This window comes from Mobula birostris, chromosome 8 (assembly GCF_030028105.1).
Source record: "Mobula birostris isolate sMobBir1 chromosome 8, sMobBir1.hap1, whole genome shotgun sequence".
Classification (NCBI taxonomy): Eukaryota; Metazoa; Chordata; class Chondrichthyes; order Myliobatiformes; family Myliobatidae; genus Mobula; species Mobula birostris.
Window position 1 is genome coordinate 162778002 of NC_092377.1, and position 13605 is coordinate 162791606.

Sequence of the window (13605 nt, forward strand, 5' to 3'; positions counted from 1 at the left end):
AAAAAGAAATCAGGAATCAACTAGAAAACTGAAATAAAACACAACACACTAGAAACACACAGCACGACAGTCAGCGTCTGCAGAAAGAAAAACGGGGTCAATACTACAGGTTGATGAGCTTTCGTCAGAGTTCATTGACCTGGAACTACAGTAGGCTAAGGTAGGAAACTTTGTCACATGGTGTGAGCAGAATTATCTGCAGCTTAATGTGAAAAAGACTAAGGAGCTGGTGGTAGACCTGAGGAGAGCTAAGGTACTGGTGACCCCTGTTTCCATCCAGGGGGTCAGTGTGGACATGGTGGAGGATTACAAATACCTGGGGATACGAATTGACAATAAACTGGACTGGTCAAAGAACACTGAGGCTGTCTACAAGAAGGGTCAGAGCCGTCTCTATTTCCTGAGGAGACTGAGGTCCTTTAACATCTGCTGGACGATGCTGAGGATGTTCTTTTTTTTTTAAATTTTATTTTTTTTTTATTTGGATAAGGAATTCACAAATATCATGTACTTTTTTCACACATATAACCTTTTCCATTTTTTTATATGTATAAAACTACAATTATTTATACATTCTTAAGTACAGATTGAGATGATATAAAAGGAAAATAAACATTTAAATAGATAATTATGTACTGTGGTAAATCTAACCTATTAGGCTAAGTAATGGAATTAGTTGTTAAGAAAAATGGTAATAATAGTTTCCATATAACCCTTCTGGACCATTTCCACTCGTCCAAAATGTTGTATATAAGCCTATGTATCAACCATTGTAGGTGTTTATATCCTAATTTGTTCATGCTTGCTCCTGCCCGCAGACATAATTATCCAATCCCTATGTACTCATTTACTTAATCTTTTCATTTTTTTTTATCCCTTTCCCAAATCTTTCCCTTTACTTGTGTTAATTCTCTATTTTCCAAAAGAAAACAAAAAAAAACAAACATTTAGACTAGGGGTGCTTACATTAGCAATATTACTGTGGTGATGAGAAGAGCAGTATAAATCATTAGGAGAGTCATCTAAAGTCTGCTCGCATTGGGGTTATATATTCAATCCATTTATTCCAGATTTGATAGAATTTTTCTTTTTGAATTCTCAGGGAGTAAGTCAACTTTTCCATTTTAAATATTTCCAAGATAATTTCGTACCAATCTTCTAATGTAGGTGGTATTGGATTTAGCCATTTTCTAGTGATTGATTTCTTACTTGCCGCTAAGAGGGCCTGCAGCAACTTTATATCTTCCTTCTGTTCAAGAAACAATACGTGCCCCAAATAGAGCGTCTCAAAGTTCAGAGGTATCTGGGACCTAAGTACCTTAACTAATGTTCTATGAATACCTTCCCAAAATAGACTTAATTTAGGGCAATCCCAAAAAATATGAAAATGATTTGCCCCCTTGGAGCCGCACCTTCTCCAACACATCACATTTGTATCTTTATATTTTTCCTGATATGGGGTCTTGAAGCTGAGGATGTTCTACGAGTCTGTGGTGGCCAGTGCCATCATGTTTGCTGTTGTGTGCTGGGGCAGCAGGCTGAGGGTAGCAGACACCAACAGAATCAACAAACTCATTCGTAAGGCCAGTGATGTTGTGGGGATGGAACTGGACTCTCTGACGGTGGTGTCTGAAAAGAGGATGCTGTCTAAGTTGCATGCCATCTTAGACAATGTCTCCCATCCACTACATAATGTACTGGGTGGGCACAGGAGTACATTCAGCCAGAGTCTCATTCCACCGAGATGCAACACAGAGCGTCATAGGAAGTCATTCCTGCCTGTGGCCATCAAACTTTACAACTCCTCCCTTGGAGGGTCAGACACCCTGAGCCAATAGGCTGGTCCTGGACTTACTTCCTGGCATAATTTATATATTACTATTTAACTATTTATGGTTTTATTACTACTTATTATTTATGGTGCAACTGTAACGAAAACCAGTTTCCCTCAGGATCAATAAAGTACGACTATGAACTCTACTGACTTCTTCCTCTCCACAGAAGCAGAGTCTGGTTAACTCCTGTTTATTCTTCTCCACAGATACTGCCTGACCAGCTGAGTCCTGAAAGCATATTGTGTGTGTGTGTGTGTGTGTGTGTGTGTGTGTGTGTGTGTTCATCTGGATTTCCAGCATCCATACAAACTCTTTGTGTTTCAGCATCTTTTGCTTTCTTCGAAAGGTCAGTGTTAGGAGTGAAGGTAAAATTAGTTAACAAAATACCAGCAGGGATGGAAAGCGTGTCAGGAACCGGCCGGATTTGAACTCTGGACCATTCGCCTCGAATCCGGTGCTGATGCCACTACACCACTGGTCAGCCATCGTTAACAACCGGGGCAAGCTTTCTGTCTAGAATATCATTTGTACTTGGGCCAAGGCAAGTCTCCATTAGCTCACCGTGACTACAATGGCGATTCAGGGAAACACCTCAGGTTCTCTCAGGATGATCAGTAGATGAGTTAGCCTCTCACCTGCATCTTGTCTCCCTCCTTCAGGCTGTAGTTCTTCTTCTCGGCCACAATCTCCACAGCCAACTCCCCCTTTAGCACCTGGATGCTGGTATTGCCCAGATCTTCACTCACAAAGTTCTCCAAGTGAAGCCCTTCAAGTAGAGAGATCGAGACATGACTGCAATCAAGCGGGTACAGCTTTACAAGGACCCTAACTGGCAAAGTACATATCACGGAAGGCACAGTGCGTTAGGATGACAAAATTGACATGGAATTTGAACATAAGGGTTGTAAATTCATGGGCACCAGCCTCCCCACCACTGAGAACATCGTCACAAGGCAATGCCTCAGAAAGGTGGCATCCATCATTAAGGACCCCCATCACCCAGGACATGCCCCCTTCTCATTGCTACCATCAGGAAGGAGGTACAGGAGCCTCAAGACACACACCCAGTGTTTTAGGAACAGTTTCCTCCCCTCCACCATCAGATTCCTAAATGGACAATGAATCCGTGAGCACTGCCTCACTATTTTTGCCAGAGTAACAGACACAAGACGCAGTTCCTGATGAAGGGCCTTGGCCCGAATCGTCGACTGTTTATTCCTTTCCACAGATTGGGTGGCACGGTATCGTGGGGGTGAGCACAACGCTTTACAGTACGGGCCACCCGGGTTCAATTCCCGCCCCTCCCGGTAAGGAGCTGGCACGTTCTCCCTGTGGGTTCCCCCCCACCCCCACAGTACAAAGACCTACCAGTTGGTAGGTTAATTGGTCATTGTAAATTGCCCCATAATTAGGAGGGAGGGAACGTCGAGGGGAATAATTAGGCTAGGATTAAACTGTGGGATCGCTGGGCAGACAGGCTCAAACAGCCAGAAGGACCTGATCCAAATTGTAACTCAATAAGTAAATAACATGTGCCTGAACTCTGGGTTCCTGCAGCACCTTGTGTGCAGACTATTTTTGCACTATTTATTTTTTATTTGTATTTATGGTAATTTATTGTATATTTACATATCGCACTGTACTGCTGCCACAAAACTCACGACATATACCAGTGATAATAAACCCAGTTCTGATTCCCAAATTAAGCATAGATTCTGTGGTACTTTACAGACATTAGTTTAACTTTGATTACACGATTTTGAATACTACATTTCAGTTACAGTCTGCACCAGATCATTTGAATCATTACAGAAACTTTTCTCTATCCCTGGAACTACATCTCAGAATCATAGCCTGTTCCATGCTGTACTCGGCCCATCACGTGCGTGCCAAACAGTGGACACTTTCATATTAGTCCCAACTTCCTGCCGTTCGCTCATAGACTACTCTGACCTGGCAGCTAATGTGATTGTTTAGAGACATTTCTTAAATCTACTACATCACTTCTTCAAATCAAATTTCAGATTCAGATTTGTTTTACATTGAAACATACAGTGCAATGCATCATTTGTGTTAACAACCAACACAAGCAGCAACAACAAAATAAGACCCCCTCACATGGACAGACCTCCGACCCCAGAACAGGCCACCTCTGGGCCTCCAGTCCTTGGCCCCAGACACTCAAACTCACAGGTACTGGGTGTCCGACCTCCGGCCCCGACTCGCCCTCTACCCCAGGATGGAGGTCTCTATGTTTGTGCACAGAATCCTTCACGGAAAACCACGCTTCTGGGAATTATCTTGCAAGCCGCGTGTTTGCTTGCACTGATGCCTGTGCTTCACGCAACATGCAAGAGAATTCTTTAGGAGCCAACACGAGGAAATCTGCAGATGCTGGAAATTCAAGCAACACACACAAAAAAATGCTAGTGAACGCAGCAGGCCAGGCAGCATCTCTAGGAAGAGGTACAGTCAACTTTTCAGGCCGAGACCCTTCGTCAGGACTAACTGAAAGAAGAGCTAGTAAGAGATTTGAAAGTTGGAGGGGGAGGGGGAGATCCAAAATGATAGGAGAAGGCAGGAAGGGGAGGGATGGAGCCAAGAGCTGGACAGGTGATAGGCAAAAGGGAGCAACACACATCAAAGTTGCTGGTGAACGCAGCAGGCCAGGCAGCATTTCTAGGAAGAGGTGCAGTCGACGTTTCGGGTCTCGGCCTGAAACATCGACTGCACCTCTTCCTAGAGATGCTGCCTGGCCTACTGCGTTCACCAGCAACTTTGATGTGTGTTGCTCGAATTTCCAGCATCTGCAGAATTCCTGTTTTTTGGCAAAAGGGATATGAGGCTGGAGAAGGGAGAGGGTCATGGGATGGGAGGCCTAAGGAGAAAGAAAGGGGAAGGGGGGAAGCCCAGAGGATGGGCAAGGAGTAGAGTGAGAGGGACAGAGGGAGAAAAAGGAGAGAGAAAAATATATATAAATAATAATAATAAATAAATAATGGATGGGGTATGAAGGGGAGGTGGGGCATTAATGGAAGTTAGAGAAGTCAATGTTCATGCCATCAGGAGCCAATGTGGGCAAAATTCCTGAAAACAACACACAGAGTTCATCACACAGCCAATCCGCAACGAGATTCCCACCCCGCTTCACAATTGAGTTTCTTAAGTGATATAAGGGCCAAGCTCTCGGGGACACTCCACAATTAGCGACACACTGAGGATGAATCCTCGCACGGTGACGAAACATTTGCAAGTCAATTGACAAGTTCGAAGAACAACTCAACCCAACTGTCAACCACCTGAGCTACATGTCTTCCAGATTAATTCCACTATATTCTGCATTCTGCTTTCTTTTTGCTACACGATTGTAATTATGTATGGCATGACCTGCCTGGAAGCCACAGAAAAGCTTTTCACTGTACCATGTGACATTAATAAACCAATGTTACCAATGATGACAGGAAACAGAACATGATTTATACACTCATTTCAGACCAGATACCTTGCTTGTTCTGGACTCCACCCTCTGTGCTGTACAAACCAATCCCAGAGTTATAGAGCAGAGAAGCAGGCCCTTTGGCCCAACTCATCAATGCCAACCAAGAAGTCTATCTGAACATCCCATCTGCCCTTGTTTGACCCATATCCCTCTAAACCAAGGGTTCACAGACCCCTCACTTAATAGTATTGGTCCGTGGCATAAAAAAGGTTGAGAACCCCTGTTTTAAACCTTTCCTATCCTTGTTCCTCTCCAAATGTCTTTTAGACGTGGTAGTGTAGTGGTTAGCACAACCCTTTACAGGACATGCGACCCGGGTTCAATTCCCGCCGCTCTCTGTCAGGAGTTTGTACGCTCTCCCTGTGACCAAGTGGGTTTCCTCTGGGTGCTCTGGTTTCCCCCACAGCCCAAAAGACGTACTGGTTGGGAGATTAATTGGCCATTGTAAATTGTCCCATGATTAGGCTTGGGTTAAATGAGGGGTTGCTGGGCACCATGGCTCAAAGGGTTGGAAGGGCTGTGTTGTATCTAAATACATAAATATACATACCCACCTGTAACACTTCTTCCTGCAGCTTGTTCCACATACCCACTACCCTGTGTGCATAAAAGTCGCCCTTTAGGTCCCTTCTAGAACTTTTCCCTTGTTGTCATTCCTTTTTGCACCTTACGGTGCACGGCGTGGCATTTTGACTTTTTTTTTTTACGAAGCTGAGTTGCTAGCTTGGTGCTCAGCCCAGCACGGAGGGAAAGTGTGCAAGTCGTTGGCCAGATTCGAACTCAGGGTCCCAAGTCCGGCGCTGACACCATTACACTGTTGGCGGGCCAAGAACCTCCCTTGCCCTCTCTCCAATTCTGATTCTCCCTCCCGCTCCCCGTAACCGCTCCCGCACCAGGATTTACCTGGAAAATCCGCAATGAAAACCACGTCCGTCTGATTGTCCAGAGTTTTCTCAATTTCTTCAAACTTTAGCCTCCAGGGCGAGAGGTTAACCAGCAGCGGCATCAGCCACGACGTCTTCTTGAAGGGGGACCACTCGGCCGTTACGACATCCACCCGCGGATCAAAGAGCCTGGAAATGGGAACTCAGTAGCAACAAATAGAAGTTGTGGCTTAAGCAGTCGTCCAAGAGCTTAGGGGCAGAAGGTGGGCCACAGTGGCCGGGCCAAGACCTCTCCAAAGAAGGTTCTGAACAAATAGGCTAAGGTCTTTGCAAGCTAACAAAGAGCAGGGTGGGATGTGTATGTATATCTATATTAAAAAAACCCATACCAAGGTTGCACTGACTGCTATGGTTCTGAAACCTTAAATGTTTCTCTACAGGCACTGCCTGACCAGCTGAGTGTTTGCAGTACATTCTGTTTTTAATGAAGATCCCCCAAGGGTTCGTCAGCGGTCTGCGTCCCAGGTCTGTCTCACCTCTGTTGGAACCTGTCGTTTATAGACACCCAGACGTCAAAGTAGAGCTCGGGATCGAGGATGTTGTACCGGCGGAGCTCCCGGGCCAGGCAGCTGGAATACTGCTTCAACATGTCCGCATGGTCCTTCCAGCGGCGGCTCTGCGTCCACACCTGGTGATAAAACAACACAGGTGCTTACAGGCAGGGGGAGCCCCAGCATCCTGGCTGTCACTGACTAATAAAGACTCACAACCAAGAGGCGTGTTCCCTTTAAGATCTGATCTCACAGCTCAGGGCGGACATAGCTGTCCCGTACAAAAATCTGACATCATAGAACAGTACACGCCTATGATAGTTTGCTGACCTTTTATCGCATCTAGAATCTGAGGAGACTGAGGTCCTTTAACATCTGCCGGACGATGCTGAGAATGTTCTACAAGTCTGTGGTGGCCAGTGCTATCATGTTTGCTGTTGTGTGCTGGGGCAGCAGGCTGAGGGTAGCAGACACCAACAGAATCAACAAACTCATTCGTAAGGCCAGTGATGTTGTGGGGATGGAACTGGACTCTCTCACGGTGGTGTCTGAAAAGAAGATGCTGTCCAAGTTGCATGCCATCTTGGTCAATGTCTCCCATCCACTACATAATGTACTGGATGGGCACAGGAGTACATTCAGCCAGAGACTCATTCCACCGAGATGCAATACAGAGCGTCACAGGAAGTCATTCCTGCCTGTGGCCATCAAACTTTACAACTCCTTCCTTGGAGGGTCAGACACCCTGAGCCGATAGGCTGGTCCTGGACTTATTTCCTGGCATAATTTACATATTATTATTTAATTTTTTATGGTTTTATATTGCTATATTTATACTCTATTCTTGGTTGGTGCAACTGTAATGAAACCCAATTTCCCTCGGGATCAATAAAGTATGACTATGACTATAATCAATCTGCCTCTTCCCTCCCGCATAGCCCTTCATTTGTCTTTGCTCCAGGTGTCCAAGTCCGTTAAATGCTTCTAATTGTATTTGCTTCTACCACCACCACCCCCATCAGTTACTTACCACTCTCCGTAAAAAAACACACCTCTGATATCCTTCCTATTCTGTCCTCCAAACACCTTAAAATGACATTGGCTCACATTAGCCACACTGGGAAGAGTCTCTGGCTGCCCACTCTATCTATGCCCCTTATCATCTCGTACACCTCTATCAAGTCACCTCTCATCCTCTTCGACTCCGAGGAGGAAAGACTCCAATTCACTCAACCTTTCCTCATAAGGCACGCTCTCTAATCCACTCAGCACCCTGGTAAATCTCCTCCGCACCCGCTTTAAAGCTTCCACAGTCTTCCTGGGAGGTGACCAGAACGGAGCGCAATAATTCCGAATGTGGTCTGACTAGGGTTTTTACACAGCTGCAACGCTACCTCGCATAAATACAAGCAGGCTCCCTCCCCCACCCCCAGAGGCTGGGTGGGACCGGAACTAAAGGTCATGGGTTAAGGGTGACAGGTGAAAAGTTTAAGGGGAACATGAGCAGAAACTTCTTCACTCAGAGGGTGGCGAGAGTGTGGAACGAGCTGCCAGCACAAGTGGTGCATACGAGCTCGATTTCAATGTTTAAGAGCAGTTTGGATAGGCACAAGGATAGTAAGGGTATGGAGGGCTATGGTCTGGGTGCAAGTCGGTGGGACAAGGCAATTTAAATAGTTGGTATGGACTAGATGGGCTGAAAGGCCTGTTTCTGTGCGGTACTTTTCTAATACTCTATGGCTCTTGAGCTCAATCCCCAACTAATGGAGGTTAACACCTCCTACGCCTTAACAACCCTATCAATTTGCGTGGCAACTTTGGGACACCTATGGACGTGGACCCAAAGCTCCCTCTGTTCACCCACGCTGCTCGAAATCCTGCCACTCAGCCTGTACTCTGCCCTCAAGTTTGACCTTCCAAAGTGAATCACTCCACACTTTCCCCGATTGAACTCCATCTGCCATCTCTCAGCCCAGCCCTGCATCCTGCTGTTGACATAACCTCAGACGGTGAAGAGGCGGCGTACAGGAACGAGACAGATCTGCTGCTTGAGTGGTGTCACAACTGTGCCCTCAGCCTCAGTAAGGCCAAGGAACTGACTGTGGACGTCAGGAAGGGGAAGTCGAGGGAACACACACCAGTCCTCATCGAGGGATCAGAAGTGGACAGGGTGAGCAGTTTCAAGATCCTAGGCATCAGCATCACTGAAGATCTATCCTGGGCCCAATATATTGGCGTAACTTCAAAGGCAGCTCACCAGCAGTTATATATTTTGTTGGGAGGTTGAGAAGATATTGTACGTCACTAAATTGTCTAGCAAATTTGTTTTTACAGATACATCATGGAGAGCATTCTAACTGGCTGCTTCACTGCCTGCTCTGGAGGGATTGGAAAAAGCTGTATAGGGTAGTAAACTGAGCCAGCTTCATCATCAGCACCAGCTTCCCCAGCACAGGACATCTTCAAGAAGTGATATCCATTTTAAGGACCTCCCCCCACCACCACCCAGAACATGCCCTCTTCTCATTGCTACCATCAGACAGGAGGTACAGGAGCCTGAAGGCACACACACAACGATTCCGGAACAGCCTCCTCCCCCCTGCTGTGGTATTTTGCACCACTAGTTATCTTGTATTTTTGTCCATTACCCACTCAGGGTGAGAGCCACAAGCTCAGTGTAGCGTTTGACAATACTTCAACTTACACCCGGATTTAGGTAGCCGACCTCTCCAGTTACCCCATCCTTGTAGGTTATCTTGACATGTTGGTGGGATCTGGAATGAACCATCATGTCCCAGGAATATCCATAGAGCCCATTGGTCCAGTTATTGTACCCCTACAAGAAAGAGAGGCAGTCAGGACTACGTTTAATGTTAGATTTCTTTCACCACTGTTACCTACATAGGCCAGTTGAGTTCAATTCAATTCAAGTTTAATTGTCATTCAACCATACGTGAATACTCAGGAATACAGCTAAACAAGATAGTGTTATTCCAGGGCCAAGGTGCAAAACACAGTACCAATAGTCACACACAGCACGTACGAGAGAGCAAGCAGATATTGGTATCATAGCCACACAATAAAAGAGTTCAAACTCGAGCCGTCAACCGACTGTCGCTCACAATAGAGCTCGTCTTCTGCCAAGCAAACACCGGGGGGCAGCACCAACTCCAGCCTGGACGCTGCGCCACTCTGACCCCGGTGGAGCGCGCTGGCTCCGACGCCTTCTCCTGGCCGATGATTCACTTACAAACACACAAAATGCTGGAGGAACCCAGCAGGTCAGGTAGCGTCTATGGAGAGGAATCAAGAGTCGACGTTTCCAGCTGAGACCCTTCATCCGCCTACCTTCCCCCTCTCACGTGGCTTCACCTATCACCTTCCAGCTTATACACCTTCCCCTCCCTCCTTCCCCCTTTTTATTCAGTCTTCTTCCCCCTTCTTTTCCAAACCTGGTGAAGGGTCTCGGTCTGAAATGTCAATTCTTTTTCCATTTCCATGGTTGCTATCTGTCCTGCTGAGTTCCTCCAGCACCTTGTGTGTGTTGGTCTCAATTTCCATTCCCGGCATCGGCAGGATCTCGTGTTTACCACTTACTTGGGGTTGTACAGCACAGAAACAGGCCATTTGGCCCATCATATCCATGCTGATCTTCCCCCCCCCCAACTACAAAAATTCCATTTGCTTGCATTAGGACCATTTCCTTCTGTGCCTTGGCAATTTAATTATCTATCTAAGTGTCCGTTCAATGTAGAGACTCCACCACCTCTGGCAACACGTTCTAGATATCAACCACTCTGTGTAAAGAACAGATTCTCTTTAAATCTCTAACATCTTAAAACAATGTCCTTTGTAGGATGGCAGGTTGGAGATATGTCTCTACCAAACGTGGTGTAAGGCACTCCTTCCCTCCGCTAGCCTGCAGGTCACCCTTGGGCAAGGTGTAGCACCTGCTTAGCCCCCTGATCAGGGTCATGTGAAGCCATGGGAGCAGGTGGTGGATGGTCGTATGAGCAGCTGGTGCAGATCACAAGTCCTGGTTATGTGACCACTGACACCAGGCAGACAATCTTTGAAGAGTATTGGTAATGGCTGGGGTCACCCGTCTTGTAAAGACACTGCCCAGAAGAAGGCAATGACAAACCACTTCCACCAAGAGCAATCATGGTCAAAAGACCATGATCGCCCACATCATATGACATGATACATAATGAATGAATTTGTTTTTGAGGCCCCTACTCTAACTATGACTGTACCCTGTCTGTGAGTCTCACAATCATACGAACTTTAATCAACCCTTCAGCCTCCTCTGCCCCAGGGAAAACAGGCCCATCTTCTCCAATCTCTCCCCGTATCTGAACTTCTCCACTGCAGGCAACTTCCCGGAGAACCTCCTCTGTACACCCTAACGTGCAATCACATCTCGAAGACAAACTTGCTGGCAAGACAGAAATAGCAAAGATCACAAGAGATGCTGGAAATCCAGAATAACACACACAAAATAATGGAGGAACTCAGCAGGTCAGGCAGCATCTCTGGAGAAGAATAAAGGGTCCATATTTTGGGACTTGCATCAGGACTCACGAAGAGTTTCGGCCCAAAATGTCAACTGTTTATTGCTCTCCATAGATACTGCCTAACCTGGTAAATTCCTCCAGCATTTTATGTGTCTTAAGCAAAAATAAAGATGCATTTACCAAGTGCCCAAACCTGAAGCAATCACCACCTCTTCTCACCCTATCAGCACAGTTCCTGTATTCTCTGTGTGTTGAGTTGTTCCTGCCCTGAGAACAGTTCTCTCTATTTTTTTTTTACAGCTGCACAGACCAACTGTTGCTTTGAGAAGGAAATTATTTCACAGCCTGAAAACAGTGCAGCACTTTAAATTTTTTTTCGGTAATATGCACATCAAACAAACACAAACCACAACTCACAACAAACGTAACCAATGTCAGGCAGACAAAACAACTGACAGGCACAATGGCAAAAGTAAAATGTTTCGACTAGACGGCATCAGCGCCAGCAGGCCAACGGCTTATTAACAATGTGCTACAGACTTCCATTCTGTGTTTGTTGTTACAATTTGTAACAGTGTTGTAAATTGAAACACTGACAATGTAAATACTTTGAAGCCCTAAAATGTTTCAAAGTAAAGGGTATTTCACAATTATATTAACATAGTTTTCAAAATTATATTAACATTATATAAAAGAAAATTCCAGCTGCACAGCAACAAAGGCTATGTGCACGGGGGCCTTTCAGTTACTGTGCGGCTATGCACCCACACAGCTTAGAGAGAACAATGATGTAGGGAGTTGTGATTTCCTTGTTCTGGAATCATTTTCTCCCAAATTTCCACTAAGTGACAGAAAGTGATGAAATATGCATTTACATATCACCTCCCACAACCTACAATCCCATCGTTTATTTTCAATGTGTAATCTGCTGTAACACACAATAAATGGGCCAAATAATTAATCCAGAGTGTTAAACAGATGCACAGTTTAACCCAAACTGGTGTGTGCATATCACCTAGACACTGAAAAATCCCTGTGCTGACAGTGGCAGAGAGTGCCATTTAAAGACTCTGGTGGGGACATCAATTTCAAAGTAATTTTTTTTAGATTATGAGAACACTCAGTCCCCTTTTATTGTCATTTAGAAATGCATACATGCATTAAGAAATGATACAATGTTTCTCCGGAGTGATATCACAGAAAACAGGACAAACCAAAGACTAACACTGATAGAACCACATAATTATAACATATAGTTACAGCAGTGCAAAGCAATACCATAATTTGATGAAGAACAAACCATGGGCACGGTAAATAAAGTCTCAAAAGTCCCCGAGTCAATCGACTCCTGAGTCCCCGATCGCAGGCAGCAAAAGGGAGAAACTCCCTGCCATAAACCTCCAGGCACCGTCAACTTGCCGATGCCTTGGAAGCAGCCGACCACAGCCGACACTGAGTCCATCCGTCCGAAAACTTCGAGCTTCCAACCAGCCTCTCCGATACAGCCTCCCGAGCGCCATCCTCTGCCAAGCGCCTTTGACCTCGCCCCGGCCGCTGAAACACGCAAAGCCGAGGATTCGGGGCCTTCAGCTCCGGAGATTCCGGTTACCACACAGTAGAAGCGGCAGCGAAGCGGGCATTTCAGAAGTTTTCCCGATGTTCCTCCGTACTCTCACGTCTGTCTCCATCAAATCAGAATTGTGCACAGTCCCCTACTTGACAGATAACAGATATCATCACCGAAGTGGCCGTGCGCGCACTGCCATCTCGCCATCTTCTCCTTCCTCATTATTTATGATCAAAGTATGTATTTATTATACAACCTTGAGATTCGTCTCCTTACAGGCAGCCACAAAACAAGAAACCCAAAAGAACCCATTAAAAAATAAAGACCAACAAAACACCCAATGCAAAGAGGGGGGAAAAAAAACACACAAATTGTGCAAACAATAAAAGCAAGCAACAGCATTCAGAACGAAAGTGAGTCCATAGACCCAAAGCCTGGAGCAGGCCCACATCCTCAGTATATCAACAGCGGAGCAAATTGTCACGGAACTCGCAAACACAAAACCCGGAACAGCTGGAGCAAGTTCACAGCCTGAGCTTCAGTGATGTGGGCAGCAGAGCAGGGAGCAGAACCGGCCTGACCCTCACCTCCAACCCTGCCTTTTCAGTCCATCTGGCGCAGTGTTTAAATTGTCCAAACACAGGGTCGTTCCCCACACTAGGACCCTGTCATTCGATATGCTCTGAGCCTGGACCCTGCTGCCATGTTCCAGCCCTTGTCTGACCTTTCCAAACCGGCCCTGTGCTTAGATC

General features: G+C 45.9%; 2 protein-coding genes across 3 annotated transcripts in view; one reads left to right on the forward strand and one right to left on the reverse strand.

Annotated features, from left to right (window-relative positions):
* mat2ab (methionine adenosyltransferase 2Ab) overlaps nucleotides 1–6684 on the forward strand; it is a 36705-nt gene extending 30021 nt beyond the window's left edge. Inside the window, exon 10 of one of the 2 annotated variants that reach the window (XM_072266676.1) lies at nucleotides 6659–6684. In XM_072266676.1, the coding sequence (XP_072122777.1) occupies nucleotides 6659–6669 (11 nt within the window). In that variant the 3' untranslated portion in view covers nucleotides 6670–6684. Of the gene's footprint in view, nucleotides 1–2041; nucleotides 2074–6658 lie in introns of those variants that run through there. The other variant, XM_072266675.1, reaches the window with a different exon arrangement.
* The window catches only part of ggcx (gamma-glutamyl carboxylase), a 79627-nt gene that overhangs the window by 8185 nt on the left and 57837 nt on the right, over nucleotides 1–13605 (reverse strand). The window contains exons 9-12 of the mRNA XM_072266672.1: nucleotides 9474–9605; nucleotides 6755–6906; nucleotides 6238–6407; nucleotides 2471–2601 (exon numbers count right to left, since the gene is read on the reverse strand). Of these exons, the coding sequence (XP_072122773.1) occupies nucleotides 2471–2601; nucleotides 6238–6407; nucleotides 6755–6906; nucleotides 9474–9605 (585 nt within the window). The remainder of the gene's footprint in view (nucleotides 1–2470; nucleotides 2602–6237; nucleotides 6408–6754; nucleotides 6907–9473; nucleotides 9606–13605) is intronic.